The 17709-nt window shown below is 34.2% G+C and overlaps 1 protein-coding gene across 1 annotated transcript in view; it reads left to right on the plus strand.

The window, feature by feature from the left end:
• LEKR1 (leucine, glutamate and lysine rich 1) overlaps window positions 1–17709 on the plus strand; it is a 269112-nt gene that overhangs the window by 20757 nt on the left and 230646 nt on the right. Inside the window, exon 4 of the mRNA XM_081235005.1 lies at window positions 8768–8982. Within this exon, the coding sequence (XP_081091131.1) occupies window positions 8768–8982 (215 nt within the window). The remainder of the gene's footprint in view (window positions 1–8767; window positions 8983–17709) is intronic.

Below are 17709 nucleotides of genomic sequence, written 5' to 3' on the forward strand. Positions count from 1 at the left end.
TATTAAGGGGTGATTTGTGGGCTTCCCTGGTGGTTCAGTGGTTGAGAATCCACCTGCCAATGCAGGGGACACAGGTTTGAGCCCTGATCCAGGAAGATCCCACATGCCATGGAGCAACTAAGCCCGTGTGCCACAACTACTGAGCCTGTGCTCTGGAGCCTGCGAGCCACAACTATTGAGCCTGTGTGCTGCAACTACTGAAGCCTGCATGCCTAGAACCCATGCTCCACAACAAGAGAAGCCACCGCAATGAGAAGCCCACGCACCGCAACGAAGAGTAGCCCCCACTTGCCACAATTAGAGAAAGCCCGTGTGCAGCAATGAAGACCCAACACAGCCAAAAATAAATAAATAAAATAAATATATTTATAAAAAGAAAAAAGGTGATTTGTGAGGAGATATTAGAGAAAATAATAACCCTTGAGCCAGTTTTATGTTTTTGAAGAGAACCAGCACGTAGGCCTTGCCATTCCATTTTGTGTAAAGTCACTAGATCCAGGAACTGTAGTTGACATAGAATATATGGACTTTATGAAGGCATTTGACAAAGTTTGTCTTAATATTCCTAAAGACAATATGAATAAATACAAACTGGTTACACAAATAGTTGTGTAGTTTAATAACCAGCTGAAGCACTGTGTCTGTAATGTGCAGAGTAGTGGATTAGTATCAACCAAGCAGATATGACATTCCATAGCCTCAATTTTGTCATATTCAACATTTTTTATCAATAAATTAGATGGATAAAATAACTTGCAAGGATCAATTTTGCAGAAGATACAAAGCTTAGAATTTTCTGGGTACTGAAGTCACTGAAGTCTGAGTTTAAAACATAATATGTATGTGTATATATACATAAAAAATATATTTTATTTATTTATATTTGCAGTTATATTTCTTGTTGTGCACTTGCATCTGAAAAGCCAAATGCTCACATAATAGAATGAGAGTTATTGGTTGTAAGGAATAGGTAGCTTTAGGGGAAAAAGAGAGAATAGTGGAGGAAGATTGGACATGGATCCCGAAGGGCAGGTAGGGCAACTAGGTCTCATCAGGGACTGAAGTAAGGAATTGGAAGTTCACTGGGTATGAGACACTGACTGGTTCCATATTTTCCTCTCTTACCCTGGATCCACAATGTCTTTTTCTCATCTTCTCTCTATGTGTCTGCTCATTCTTCTCTCTCATCCCAATAATGTGGTTTACTCTGTACATTGCACATGACCCTTCTTTATTATGGCCACCCTAAAGGTGTCCAAATTGCCTGGTCTTCAACACTACACACCTAGCTGGCTCATCCCAGCTCAGGGCTTGGTTCTTCTAGGTCTTATGTCTAACCCTCATCCACCACTCAGCCATGGTAGGATGGATGGGTGGAGGGGGTTTTAGTCATATAACCACACAGAGCAGCCAGGAATGTGGAAGGTGGATTCTCTACAAAAGGGGAAATAAGTGGGAAGGAATGGATTGGTATATTCAGTATAATGAGACATGGTTTTACAGTGCAGTGTGTTTTTAAATAGAGGCTTTATTTAACATAAAAGCCAGTTATAATATATAATAGCAACATATAATTGCCCAAAATACAAAAGACCATTGTGATCTAAGGTTGCGTAAGATGATGTTACTAATGGTATTATTAATGAGGTATTATAATGAGGGAAGTTTGAGTCCTCTCTTATTCTGCTTTAGTGAGACCAGCTGAAGTATTCAATTCTGGGCACCATACCTTGAAACAGATAGAGAACACTGGAACAAGTTCAGAGAAAATTATCTAGAATGAGGAAGAAATTCAAAACCATGTTATATGGGAAACAGCTGAAGGAATTGGAAGTGTTGACCTGGAGAATTAGAAGATACAGAGTGTTCCTAATAGCTGTCTTTAAATATTAGAATAAGGCTTGGATTATTCCTCATGGTTGCCAGGTGGTCTAGGACCTGTGGATGCTGCAGGGAGGAAGATTTGGGGTCAGCAAGAGAAAGAATTTCCTCATAGACAAAACCATCAGAGGATGGAACAGGCTGCTTTACAAAGTAGTTTCTCATCACTTGGGATGCTGAAATAGAGTCCGGATAACAACTTATCTAGCTTGGAATAGTCTCAATGAACCCATCCAGAGCTTGAACCAGGTTATATTTATGATTTCTTTCAAACTTGTTTTATAACTCTGTAAATTTGGTGTCAGTGGCAGTTAGGTGATTGATGTAGTCATTCATTGGTATCCCATAGTATTATATCGTGGTTTTTAATTTGAATTTTTTATTATTTAAGTTTAAATGAGAAAAACGTTAATGTATAAAAATTTTTTTATTGAATTTTATTTTATTTTTTTATAGAGCAGGTTCTTATTAGTTATCCATTTTATACATATGTCAGTCCCAATCTCCCAATTCATCACACCACCCCCCTACCACTTTCCCCCCTTGGTGTCCATATGTTTGTTCTCTACATCTGTGTCTCTATTTCTGCCCTGCAAACTGGTTCATCGTTCATCTGTACCATTTTTCTAGGTTCCACATATATGCGTTAATATACGATATTTGTTTTTCTCTTGCTGACTTACTCTGTATGACAGTCTCCAGATCCATCCATGTCCCTAAAAATGACCCAATTTCGTTCCTTTTTATGGCTGAGTAATATTCCATTATATATATGTACCACATCTTCTTTATCCATTTGTCTGTCGATGGGCATTTAGGTTGCTTCCATGACCTGGATATTGTAAATAGTGCTGCAGTGAACAATGGGGTGCATGTATCTTTTTGAATTATGGTTTTCTCTGGGTATATGCCCAGTAGTGGAATTGCTGGGTCATATGATAATTCTATTTTTAGTTTTTAAGGGAACCTCCATACTGTTCTCCATAGTGGCTATATCAATTTATATTCCCACCAACAGTGCAAGAGGATTCCCTTTTCTCCACACCCTCTCCGGCATTTGTTGTCTGTAGATTTTCTGATCATGCCCATTCTAACTGGTGTCAGGTGATACCTCATTGTAGTTTTGATTTGCATTTCTCTAATAATTAGTGATGTTGAGCAGCTTTTCATGTGGTTCTTGGCCGTCTGTATGTCTTCTTTGGAGAAATGTCTCTTTAGGTCTTCTGTCCATTTTTGGATTGGGTTGTTTGTTTTTTTAATATTGAGCTGCATGGGCGGTTTATATATTTTGGAGATTAATCCTTTCTCCGTTGATTCATTTGCAAATATTTTCTCCCATTCTGAGGGTTATCTTTTCGTCTTGTTTGTAGTTTCCTTTGCTTTGCAAAAGGTTTTAAGTTTCATTAGGTCCCATTTGTTTATTTTTGTTTTTATTTCCATTACTCTAGGAGGTGGATCAAAAAAGATCTTGCTGTGATTTATGTCAGAATGTTCTTCCTATGTTTTCCTCTATGAGTTTTATAGTGTCCCATCTTACATTTAGGTCTCTAATCCATTTTGAGTTTATTTTTGTGTATGGTGTTAGGGAGTGTTCTAATTTCATTCCTTTACATGTAGCTATCCAGTTTTCCTAGCACCACTTACGGAAGAGACTGTCTTTTCTCCATTGTATATCTTTTCCTCCTTTGTCATAGATTAGGTGACCATAGGTGCGTGGGTTTATCTCTGGGCTTTCTATCCTGATCCATTGACCTATATTTCTGTTTTTGTGCCAGTACCATACTGTCTTGATTACTGTAGCTTTGTAGTATAGTCTGAAGTCCGGGAGCATGATTCCTCCTGCTCTGTTTTTTCCCATCTATTTGGGGTCTTCTGTGTCTACATACAAATTTTAAGATTTTTTTGTTCTAGCTCTGTAAAAAAAATGCCATTGGTAATTTGATAGGGATTGCATTGAATCTGTAGATTGCTTTGGGTAGTATAGTCATTTTGACAATATTGATCCTTCCAATCCAAGAACATGGCATATATCTCCATTTGTTTGTATCGTCTTTAATTTCTTTCATCAGTGTATTATAGTTTTCTGCATATAAGACTTTTGTCTCCCTAGGTAGGTTTATTCCTAGGTATTTTATTCTTTTTGTTGCAGTGGTAAATGGGAGTGTTTCCTTAATTTCTCTTTCAGATTTTTCATCATTAGCGTATAGGAATGCAAGAGATTTCTGTGCATTAATTTTGTATCCTGCTATTTACCAAATTCATTGATTAGCTCTAGTAGTTTTCTGGTGGCATCATTAGGATTCTCTATGTATAGTATCATGTCATCTGCAAACAGTGACAGTTTTACTTCTTCTTTTCAAATTTGTATTCCTTTTATTTCTTTTTCTTCTCTGATTGCTGTGGCTAGGACTTCCAAAACTATGTTGAATAATAGTGGCAAGAGTAGACATCCTTGTCTTCTTCCTGATCTTAGAGGAAACGCTTTCAGTTTTTCCACCATTGAGAATGATGTTTGCTGTGGGTTTGTAATATATGGCCTTTAATATGTTGAGGTAGGTTCCCTCTATGCCTGCTTTCTGGAGAGTGTTTATCATAAATGGGTGTTGAATTTTGTCAAAAGCTTTTTCTGCATCTATTGAGATGATCATATGGTTTTTCTTCTTCAATTTGTTAATTTGGTATATCACATTGATTGATTTGCATATATTGAAGAAGCCTTGCATCCCTGGGATAAATCCCACTTGATCATGGTGTATCATCCTTTTAATGTGTTGTTGGATTCTGTTTGCTAGTATTCTGTTGAGGATTTTTGCATCTATATTCATCAGTGATATTGGTCTGTAATTTTCTTTTTTTGTAGTATCTTTTTCTGGTTTTGGTATCAGGGCGATGGTGGCCTCTTGAATGAGCTTGGGAGTGTTCCTTCCTCTGCAATTTTTAGGAAGAGTTTGAGAAGAATGGGTCTTAGCTTTTATCTAAATGTTTGATAGAATTCACCTGTGAAGCCATCAATCCTGGACTTTTGTTTGTTGGAAGATTTTTTTTTCTTTTTTTTTGTTGGTAGATTTTAAATAACAGTTTCAATTTCATTACTTGTGATTGATGTGTTCATATTTTATATTTCTTCCTGGTTCTGTCTTGGGAGGTTATACCTTCCTAAGAATTTGTCCATTTCTTCCAGGTTATACATTTTACTGGCATAGACTTGCTTGCAGTTGTCTCTTATGATGCTTTGTATTTCTGCGGTGTCCGTTGTAACTTCTCCTTTTTCTTTTCTAGGTTTATTGATTTGAGTCTTCTCCCTCTTTTTCTTGATGAGTCTGGCTAAAGGTTTATCAATTTTGTTTATCTTCTCAAAGAACCAGCTTTTAGTTTTATTGATCTTTGCTATTGTTTTCTTTGTTTCTATTTCATTTATTTCTGCTCTGATCTTTATGATTTCTTTCCTTCTACTAACTTTGGGTTTTGTTTGTTCTTCTTTCTCTAGTTCCTTTAGGTGTAAGGTTAGATTGTTTATTTGAGATTTTTCTTGTTCCTTGAGGTAGGCTTGTATTGCTATCAACTTCCCTCTTAGAGCTGCTTTTGCTGCATCCCATAGGTTTTGGATCATCATGTTTTCATTGTCATTTGTCTGTAGGTATTTTTTGATTTCCTCTTTGATTTTTTCAGTGATCTCTTGGTTATTTCGTACCATATTGTTTAGCCTTCATGTGTCTGTGTTTTTTATGTTTTTTTACCTGTAATTGATTTCTAATCTCATAGCGTTGTTGTCACAAAAGATGCTTGATATGATTTCAGTTTTCTTAAATTTACTGAGGCTTGATTTGTGACCAAGATGTGATCTATCCTGGAGAATGTTCTGTGTGCACTTCAGAAGAAAGTGTAATCTGCTGATTTTGGGTGGAATGTCCTATAAATATCAATTAAATCTATCTGGTCTGTTGTGTATTTAAAGCTTATGTTTCCTTCTTAATTTTCTGTTTGGATGATCTGTCCATTGGTGTAAGTGAGGTGTTAAAGTCCCCCACTATTATTGTGGAACTGTCGATTTCCTCTTTTTTAGCTGTTAGCAGTTGCCTTATGTATTGAGGTGCTCCTATGTTAGGTGCATATATATTTATAATTGTTATATCTTCTTCTTGGATTGATCCCTTGATTATTATGTAGTGTCCTTCCTTGTCTCTTATAACATTCTTTATTTTAAAGTCTATTTTACCTGTTGAGTATTGCTACTCTAGCTTTCTTTTGATTTCCATTTGCATGAAATGTCTTTTTCCATCCCCTCACTTTCAGTCTGTATGTGTCCCTAGGTCTGAAGTGGGTCTCTTGTAGACAGCATTTATATGGATCTTGTTTTTGTATCCATTCAGCAAGCCTGTGTCTTTTTTTTTTTTTTTTTTTTTTTTTTGTGGTACGTGGGCCTCTCACTTTTGTGGCCTCTCCCATTGCGGAGCACAGGCTCTGGATACCCAGGCTCAGCGGCCATGGCTCACGGGCCTAGCTGCTCTGCGGCATGTGGGATCCTCCCGGACTGGGGCACGAAGCCGTGTTCCCTGCCTTGGCAGGCAGATTCTCAACCACTGCACCACCAGGGAAGCCCAGGCCTGTGTCTTTTTATTGGAGCATTTAATCCATTTACATTTAAGGTAATTATCAGTATGTATGTTCCTATTACCATTTTCTTAATTGTTTTGGGTTTGTTTTTGTAGGTCCTTTTCTTCTCTTGTGTTTCCCGGTTAGAGAAGTTCTCTTAGCATTTGTTGTAGAGCTGGTTTGTTGGTGCTGAATTCTCTTAGCTTTTAGTTGTCTGTAAAGCTTTTGATTTCTCTGTAGAATCTGAATGAGATCCTTGCTGGGTAGTGTAATCTTGGTTGTAGGTTCTTCCCTTTCATCACTTTAAATATATCATGCCACTCCCTTCTGGCTTGTAGAGTTTCTGCTGAGAAATCAGCTGTTAACCTTATGGGAGTTCCCTTGTATGTTATTTGTCATTTTTCCTTTGTTGCTTTCAATAATTTTTCTTTGTGTTTAATTTTTGTCAGTTTGATCACTATGTGTCTCAGCATGTTTCTCCTTGGGTTTATCCTGCCTGGGACTCTCTGCGCTTACTGGACTTCGGTGGCTATTTCCTTTCCCATGTTAGGGAAGTTTTAGACTATAATCTCATAAAATATTCTCTCGGGTCCTTTCTCCCTCTCTTCTCCTTCTGGGACCCCTATAATGCGAATGTTGTTATGTTTACTGTTGTCACAGAGGTCTGTTAGGCTGTCTTTATTTCTTTTCATTCTTTTTTCTTTATTCTGTTCCGTGGAAGTGAATTCCACCATTCTGTCTTCCAGGTCACTTATCTGTGCTTATGCCTCAGTTATTCTGCTATTGATTCCTTCTTGTGTATTTTCATTTCAGTTATTGTATTGTTTATCTTTGTTTCTTTGTTCTTTAATTCTTCTAGGTGTTTGTTCTTTAATTCTTCTAGCTCTTTCCTCAACATTTCTTGCATATTCTTGATCTTTGCCTCCACTCTTTTTCCGAGGTTTTTTATCATTTTCACTATCATTATTCTGAATTCTTTTTCTGGAAGGTTGCCTATCTCCACTTCATTTAGTTGTTTACTGGGGGTTTATTTTGTTCCTTCATGTGGTACATATCCCTCTGCCTTTCCATCTTGTCTTTCTGTGAATGTGGTTTTTGTTCCATAGGTTGCAGGATTGTACTTCTTCTTGCTTCCGCTGTCTGCCCTCTCAAAAATTATCATTAGTTTGTTTCAACCATCTCTTGTATAATGGCATGGATAGGCGCAGATGGTGGATGGCATTGATAGGCAGATATGGTGGCATCACTCAGTTATAGGAGCAGTTTCTACAGTCCTAAGGGAGGTTGCATTAAGAGTAAGCATTCCTTGTATAATCTAAGAGTTTTAGTGCCCTGGAGCAAATATTTAACAAAGCTTTGTCCTATCGTTGTGAATAGCGAGACAAGTAGAGGCTACTTGAAGAATATTTATATACTTGAGACAGAAAAAAGAATTACCTCTCTCTTGACTTTGCTAAAATTCCATTTTTCACTGCCCCTATCTGGCCAAAGATATATAAGCATTTTATCTGAAGGAAGTAAGAGGAGTTAGCTGACATTCACATGGTAGATAAATATGATACAAATGGTTACAGGCATAAGTGCTGATTTTAAAATAGACTTGGTTTTAATGCCGAGTTCTCTACTTAGCAGCTGGTTATCTAACTTCAGTAGTCCCCATTTCCTTAAGTGTAAAATAGGTATAATCATACCTACCTGAGGGGAAAAGTACTATCTGATTTAGGCAGAAGAGATTAGGTTCAAAGTGTTTCTCCTATTTCTGGTTTTATGACGGAATGTTAAATTCTATAAAAATCTCAAAATGTTAAAAAACTGAACAGGAACTTAGAGTTCATTTGGCCCAATGCCATACTTTTATAAATTAGGGAAATGAGATCTGAAGAAGCTAAGAAGCATCTCCAGGATCACAGTGCAGTTGGCAGTGAAAGGCCAGTGATTTATTCCCACATCGTGGAAAAGTCATCTTAAAATAAGAATTGTGAAGATGTTTTCATCATTTTTAGTTTTATTTTATGGAGAATATTTCAAGAGTAAATCTTTCTTAGAGATACCATGGAGAAATTATTACTCTGAACAACCCTATCCTAATTCCAAGATTTTGTGTCAGTTGGTATCATGCCAGTTTTTAAAATTTTATCCAGATGTATGCAGTGTTGCAATTATTACTCCATGGCATAGCACAGTATACATTTACTTCATTTAACCAACATGGTTACAATAACATCTTCAGTTGAATGTTATGTTTTAGAATTTAAAAAATATCATTTCAGTAAATGTCTGTTCTATTTTCTAGATGTCTCCTGAAGAAAAAGTTTGTAAGTACTGTGGAGTCAGCTATCTAATTCTTCATGAGTTTAAGGCTATGGAAGAAAAAGTGAAAGCGATGGAAAAAGAGATGAAATTTTATCAAGGAAGTGTAGAACGTGAAAAGAGCCTTCAAGAAACGCTACAGTCTCTTAGCCAAGATTTTGCACAGTACAAAATTGACAATGAATCCAAAATGGAAAGGTTAGAATATGTTATTCTTTTCTGTCATTTATTTAGTTTGGAAGAAAAGTACAGAATATAGACTTGACTTTGTTTTTCTAGAATTTCTCTGCATCAAGTATAATTTACACCTTAATACACTTGAGTTTGTTTATTAATTATTACTGATTACTAAATATACTTCTTAAATATATTTGAGCATTCCTTTGAGGTGTATATTTCTATCAATAATTAGAAACCAATTGATTCAGTAACTATAAGTTGTGATGGGTTGATTTAACTTTTCCCCAGATGTATATCTTAATTTTATCATTAGGAAGGTTTGTCTATCAAAAATCAGGTGAATTTTGGTAGTTTTGATATCTAACATTTGTTTTTAAATGTGCTTGAATATTTAGATTTATAAAATAAGGCTTTCATATTATGAAAAGGAGGCCAAAACATTAAAATTGGCACATGATTCTAAATCACTGAAACTGGAATAAAATTAAAGATTGGTTTCCTAATGCTGTTGAGTCTAATCAGCAAGTTAGTCTGCCTAAAGACACCTCACTGAGCTTATACAAACACTTCTACAAAAGGGTTTTTGCTGTTGTTTCATGGCTTTTCCTTTGAATAAATATGTCTCCATTTAAAATATTGACAGTTGATGTTAGTAAACTATGAACTAATGAATATAATGAAGTCGTGTCCTTATAAAGTAGAAACTTTCTTAAATCTCTTAGGATTAAGTACTCCTATTAAATTTTATTACAAATTTGAATAATTACATTAAATGCCAATTCTTAGTCCTTTGCTAAGAAAATTTTGTTATATTTTCTTGAATTTCAAGTCTGAATAGTAAAGTATTAAATAATGTTTGAGTGGAAAAATTAAAAATTTAAAATATTTAGTTTAAAATTTTAAATTTGGAGGGTTTTTGCCTGTGAGATTCTTTTGTTTGGTGTTACTCCCACTTTCTTGAATAATATATTATATAAATAATACATAAACATACGAAATAAAAGCAGTATTGATATATAGAAGAAAAGGCAAGAAAGTCCTTTTATATCCTTCTGATTGCTTTCTTCGTACTGGAGATAAAAAAATAAAAAAACACTTTTAATGGTTTGGTATATATCTTTCTAGATCCTCATTTTGCCTTAAACTTTATTATAGATATATCCTTTAAATGTATGTAATGTTTATATATACCATGTAGTTTTAAAACTATTTTTTAATAGACTCATTTTTAATGTAAGTAATATAATAAATATATTGGTCTGTGACTTTTGCCACTTAATTTTATATACTGGAAATTGTTCCATGTTAATGCATATAGATCTATCTTGTTCTTAACTGCTGCAAAGTCTTCCTTACTAAGAATATGCTATAATTTACTTAACCATTTCTCTTTTCAACATTTAGATTATTCCAGTATTTATGATTACACATAGTAGTTTTATTTATATTCTTGTGTACATATGTTTTCCATAGGATAAATTCCTAGAAGTGGAATTGGTGAAAAGAAAGTAAATACCAATTTAAAATTTTGATGGACATTATACCAAATTGTCCTTTGAGAAGATAGGGTTAATTTATATTTGGCCAATAGTTTATAAAGTGGTCATTTCCTTACATCTTGTTAATACTGGAGTCTTCTTAATTTTTCTCAAATTTTCACTTTTTTCTTCAGCAGAAAAAATGTTACTTCATTGTTATTTAATTTGTTTCTTCATTGCTAGTGAGGTTGAACTTTTTTTCATATGTTTATTAGATATTTATATTTCATCAATGAATTACTTGTTCATATATATTGTCCAATTTTCTACAGTATTATTTGTATTTTTTGTTTATATATAGGAGTTTTTAATATAATATGGACTCATACTTTGCTTACATATTGCTAATATTTTCTCATGGTTGCTTATCTTATTGTTTATTGTATTTTTTTCTGTATCAGTTTTTTAAAAATATGCCAAATTCTGGTAAGGGTTCTGTGTCAAGTCCTTTTGGTTACAAACAACAGAAACTTACTCTGGCTTTTGCTAACCTAGATTCAAGTAAGTTGAAAAACAACATAAGTTGAAAACTTTTATAGTGTTGTTGTTTTGGTAAGGCTTTTAATCTTATAATTTCATGGTTTTTTTTTGTTGTTTTATAAATATTTATTTATTTATTTATTTATTGTCCCAATATCATTCTTTAAATTCTTCATCCTTTCTCACTTGATTTGAAATGCTACCTCTTATAGTCTTATTCTGGACTCTGTTTTATGCTATTGATCTATTATCTATCCCTGGGTGTCTTAGTCCATTTAGGCTGCTATAACAAAGTAGTAGACTGGGTGACTTGTAATAATATTATTTATTTCTCACAGTTCTGGAGGCTGGGAAGCCTAGGATCAAAGTTCTAGCATATTTGTTAACTGGTGAGAGCCCCTTCCTGGTTCATAGACAGCTGTCTTCTTGCTGTGTCCTCATATGGCAGAGAAGGCAAAGGAGCTCTCTGGAGTATCTTTTATAAGGATTCTAATCCCATTCATAAGAGCTTCATCCTTAGGACCTAATCACCTCCCAAAGGCCCCACCTCCAAATATCATCACATTGGGCAATAGATTTCAACTTAAGAGTTTTGGGGGGACACAAATATCCAGTGTATAGGAGTGGGTCAGCAACACACTTTTAACTACTTTTGCTTTATATGTTTTGATATTTTGTAGGGCAACTGTTTGTTTTGCTTTTCATGTTATCCTGGCTTTTCTAACATATTTTCTAGATGAATTAGAGTCAGCTTATCAGATTCCATAAAACATTCTATATTATGATTTAGATTGGAGTTGCATTTGCTTTCTAGAGCAATTTGACATATTAAGAATTGACATCTTTATAATCTTCAGTCTTTTTATCCTGGAACATGGTATTTTCCCCCCATTTATTCAGGCTTTGTTTAAATGCCTCAATAAAATTTTAGAATTTTCTTGCACATTCCATATTAGTTTAATTCCTGGACATGTAACTTCTGCTATTGAGGATGGGATCTTTTTGTTCATTAGAGTTTTAAATTTTTCTGAATGCTATTGATTTTCATATATTGACTTTGTAACTAGCTCACTTACTGAATTCTTTTATTACTTGTATTTGTTTTTCAGTTGATTTTCTTGAATATATTACATATATTCATTTTATATATACACAAGTACACATATATAAGACAATCACATTATATGCAAATAGTAACTGTCTTACCTTTAAATTTCTAATAGTTCCCCACTCCCTGTCCTTTTTGTCTCGTTAACTTGGATTAGACCCTTAGAACAGCATTGAACAGTAAACTTGTAGAGTGCATCTTTGTCTTATTTCTGATTTAATGTGAACCCATCTAGTGTGTTTCTATGTTAAATTGGGTGTTGGCTATAGGTTTCTTAAAGATGACTTTTATCAAAGGAATTTCCCTTTTTTTCTAGATCCTTAAGCTTAATATTTTAATCAGGAATTGAATTTTAACAAATGCTTTTCTATCTTCTTTGTTGTAAATTAATCGTCCCTATATGCATGCATTTATTTTTGGGCTCTCAATTCTGTTCCATTGGTCTATGTATCTTTTTCTGTCAATACCATGCTATTTTGATTACTATGGCTTTGAAATATTGTTTGAAATCAGGGAGTGTGATACCTCCAGCTTTATTCTTTTTTCCTCAGGATTGCTTTGGCTATTTAGGGTCTTTTGTGCCTCCATATACATTTTAGAATTTTTTGTTTTACTTCTGTGAACAATGTCTTTGGGACTTTGATGGGGATTGCGTTGAATTGGTAGATTGCTTTAGGTAATATGGACGTTTTAACAATGTTAATTCTTTCAGTCCATGAGCATGGAATATCTTTCCATTTATTTGTGTCTTCTTCAGTTTCTTTCAACAATATCTTAGAGTTTTCAGGTCTTTCACCTCCTTGGTTAAATTTATTTCTGGGTGCTTTATTCTTTTTGATGCAGTTGTAAATAGAATTTTCTTAATTTCTCTTTCTGCTAACTCATTATTAGTGTATAGAAACCCAACCAATTTTTGTATGTTGATTTTGTACCCTGGAACTTTACTCATTTATTATTTCTAATAGTTTTTTTGTGGAGTCTTTAGGGTTTTCTATATCTAAAATCATATCTTCTGCAAACAGTGACAATTTTACTTCTTCCTTTTCAATTTGGATGATTTTTACTTATTTTTCTTGCACGATTGCTCTGGTTAAAACTTCCAGTATTATGTTGAATAAGAGTGGTGAGAGTGCATATCCTTGTCTTGTTCGTGATTTTAGGGGGATAGCTTTCAGTTTTTCACCATTGGGTATGACGTTAGCTGTGGGTTTGTCATATATGGCCTTTATTATGTTGAGGTACATTCCTTCTATACTAACTTTATTGAGAGTTTCTCTCATAAATGGGTGTTGAATCTTGTCAAATGCTTTTTCTGCATCTATGAGATGAGATCATGGTTTTTATCCTTCACTTTGCTATAGTGATGTATCACATTGATTGATTTGTGGAAGTTGAAGCATCCCTGCATCCCTGGAATAAATCCCACTTGATCAAGGTTATTACACTTTTAATCTATTGTTTTATTAATCTAATATTTTGTTGAGAATTTTTGCATCTATGTTCATCAGAGATATTGCCTGTAATTTGTGTGTGTGTGTGTGTGTGTGTGTGGTCATTGTCTGTTTTTTGTATCACAGTGATGTTGGCCTCATAAAAATGAGTTAGGAAGTCTTCCTTCCTCTTCAAGTTTTTTGGAGTAGTTTGAGAGGGATAGATATTAAATCTTCTTTGAATATTTAGTAGAATTTACCTGTGAGGCCCTCTGATCTTCTGGTGGACTTTTGTTTCATGGGAACTTTTGAATTACTGTTTCCATCTCTGTACTAGTGATTGGTCTATTCAGATTTTCTATTTCTTCATGACTCAGTCTTGGAAAGTTGTATGATTCTAAGAATTTGTCCATTTCTAGGTTGTCCAAATTTTGGCATATAGTTGTTCATTATATTTTATTATAATCCTTTGTATTTTTGTGGTATCCATTGTTATTTCTTCTCTTTTGTTTCTGATTTTATTGATTTTATTAACAGAGCCTCCTCGCTCTCTTTTTTCTTAGTTAGTCTAGCTAAAGGTTTGTCAATTTTGTTTATCTTTGCAAAGAACCAGATCTTAGTTTCACTGATCTTTTCTATTGTGTTTTTAGTCTCTATTTCATTTATTTCCTCTCTGATCTTTATTATTTTCTTCCTTCTACTGACTTCGGACTTTATTTGTTCTCCTTTTTCTAGTTCCTTTACACGTATGGTTAGATTGTTTAATATTGTTCTTGTTTCATTGAGACTTTTCTTGTTTCTTGAGGTAAGCCTGTATTGCTATAAACTTCTCTCTTAGAACTGCTTTCGTTGTATTCCATAGATTTTGGTATTTTGTATTCTTATTTTCATTTGTCTTCAGGTAATTTTTAATTTCTTCTTTCATTTCTTCATTGAACCAATAGTTGTTAAGTACCATGTTGTTCAGCCTCACATATTTGTGACTTTTCCAGCTTTCTTCTTGCAGTTGATTTCTGTTTTCATACCATAGTGATTGGGAAGGATGATTCATATGATTTCAGTCTTTAAATTTATTGAGACTTGTTTTATGTCCCAAAATATAGTCTATTCTTCGGAAAGTTTCATGCACACTTGAAAGAAAATGTGTATTCTACTGCATTGGAATGGAATTTTCTGTACAAATCTATCACATCCATCTGGTCTAATGTTTCACATAAGGCCAGAGTTTCTTTGTTGACTTTCTGTCTAGATGATCTATTTATTGATGTAAGTGGAGTGTTAAAGTTCCCTACTATTACTGGGTTGCTATCAGTTTCTCCCTCTAGGTCTGCTAATAAGTGTTTTATATATTTTGGTGCTCCTAGATCAGGTGCATATATATTAATAACTGTTATGTCTTCTTGATGAATTATCCCTTTATCATTATATACTGCCCATTATTGTCTCATGTTAACTTTTTTGGCTTGAAGTCTGTTTTGTCTGATGTGAGTATGTCTATACCCACTTTCTTTTGGCTGCCATTTGCTTGGAGTATCATCTTCTATTCTTTCACTCTGAGCCCATGTTTGTCTTTAGAGCTGAGGTGAGTTTCTTGGAGGCAGCATACAGTTGGGTCTTGCTTTTTTTTTTGCAGTATGCGGGCCTCTCACTGTTGTGGCCTCTCCCATTGCGGAGCACAGGCTCCGTACGCGCAGGCTCAGCGACCATGGCTCACAGGCTGAGCCACTGTGCGGCATGTGGGATCTTCCCGTACTGGGGCATGAACCCATGTCCCCTGCATTGGCAGGCGGATTCTCAACCACTGCGCCACCAGGGAAGCCCAGGTCTTGCTTTTTAATCAGTCCAGCCACTCTGTGTCTTTTGATTAGTGAATTCAATCCATTTACATTTAGGGTGATTATTGATAGATGAAGACTTAGTACTGCCATTTTATCTTGTTTTATGGTTGCTCTATTTCTCCATGTTTTCTTTTTCCTTGTGATTCTGCCTGCCATTTTGGTTTAGTGGTTTTCTATGTTGTTTTTCTCAGTTACCTCTTTTTTTATATTTCATGTCTCTGCTCTAGATTTATGTTTTATGGTTACCATGAAGTTTGTATAAAATGTCTCATAAATAAAATAGTCCTTTTTTAGGTAACATCTTATCTTCACTTACCTATATATTCACTCTACCATGTTGTTGACATCACTTTCTCCTAATATATTTTTTAATATTAAGCTATACTTACATTTTTGGTATAAAGCCATTTGGATTATGGTGTGTATTTCAGAGTTCCCTAAATTTTATGCATTTGCTTACAGCTATGAGCACTCTGTACTATTTTTCCATAAATGCTCCATTTAATATATATGTTTAAAGGAAATTTTCTGTAAGAAAAGTAAGTGGGAAAACATTATCACTTGCCTTAAATAGAAGGTTAAAAATAAAGATATAATTATTAAAATAAAATGTCTTTGTACCACTAAAATAATTATCCATATTACTAGTTATGTGTGAGAAATTTTATGAAAATTATTTATATTTAATATGGTGCTGGATTAATTTGCTAATGTTTTACATAGAGTTTTGCATCCGTATTCACAGGTGAGGTCTTGTTTTATAGTATAAATACTGGCTTAAACTAGCCCCTTGAAAAACTTTAAGAAGCCTTTCACCTTTTGTGTATACCAGACATGTTGAATAACACATGAGCTGCCTGTTCCTTGCAGCTTTGGCAGATATCCTTCATAAAGAGTGTGCCTGTATCTTTTTTGGGAAGTAGAATTTTGATGACTCATTGTGTCCTCTGTACTTATTGGCTAATTTGTGGATTTTACCTCTTCCTGAGTCAATTTTAGAAATTGATATTTTCCTAGAAAAATAAGTATTTCACTTACATTTCAAGTTTCTTGTTAGTTAGTAATATGTGGTATCCTTTTATTTAAAAAATTTCCTCTGTATCTGTTACGACCCCCTTTATCTTTTCTTGGGATGATTATTTGTGTTTGATTAAGAGAGAGACAGGATAAAGAGAGGGGAGAGGAACCTTTTTTTCCCTAAGAAAAGAAACAGATCTGTCTATTTTATTGACCTTTTCAAAGAACCAGATTTTAGCTTAATTGATCAAATCTGTGTCTTTACTATTTCATTAATTTACACTCCTATTTTTATTTATTTATTATCCTTTAAAAAATTTCTAGTTTTCTTACTAGTTACCTCACCAAAGCCTTGGCTAATTTTTCAGTTTCTTTTCCTAGTAGTTACATTTAAAGTTAAGTGTCCTTGTGGTAATAAGTTTTCACAACAAAGTTTTGCTAATAGTGTTTTATTTTTATTTACTTTTAAATAAGATGGGAATTCAGTTTTTATTTCCTTTTTAATCTAAGACTCTTGGAAGAACATTTTTTAAGTTTTCTAAGTGGATACCTTTTTTATTTTGCTATCTTTTTATTTATGTCTATTTTTTATTCCACCATGGACAGAGAATGTGACTTATTTAGGAGAACTTACTGAGAGTTTAAAAAACAGTGAGTTTTTGGAACTACTCCATAACTACTTGAAAATGAGGCATGTTCTCAACTAGGTCCAAGATGGCAGAAGACTCGACTTCCAGTGAACCTTGAGCCTCATTATATGCTCTTTGTAATACCTTAGCATGCTAAATAACATACCCACCAATGCCATGACAGTTCTAAGGCTAACCATAAAAGGCCAAAAAGTGGGCAGTGGCCCAATTCCTGGAAATTCCCTCCCCTTCCCCAAAATAGTTGGAATAATCCTTACACTCATTAGCCTATGAAATTACCCAGTCCCTAAAAACTAACCACCCCGTGTTTCGGGGCCTCTCGCCTTCTGAGATGGTCCACACTGTCTATGGAGTGTCTATGTCTCTAAATAAATCCACTTCTTACCTATTTTGATAAGGTAAAAAACAAAAGAAAAAAAAGAAAATGAGGCATGTTCTTTGTATTAGGGATATAACTTTTTAATAGATCCATTAAAGTGCACCAGTTAACTGTGCTATTCACAATCTGTATGTCTTTGCTTATTCTTGCCTATTTCACTTGGCAAATCATAGGGAATATTAAAATCTTCCACAATGAATGTGAGTTTGTCCATTTCTATCTATTTCAAGGTTAGGTTGATGGAATTTTTAAGACCTCCCTTTTTGGATTACATATGTTTTAGTATAGAATATTTTTCTTGACCT

The sequence above is a fragment of the Mesoplodon bidens genome (genome assembly GCF_964165515.1).
Source record: "Mesoplodon bidens genome assembly, chromosome: 5".
NCBI lineage: Eukaryota > Metazoa > Chordata > Mammalia > Artiodactyla > Ziphiidae > Mesoplodon > Mesoplodon bidens.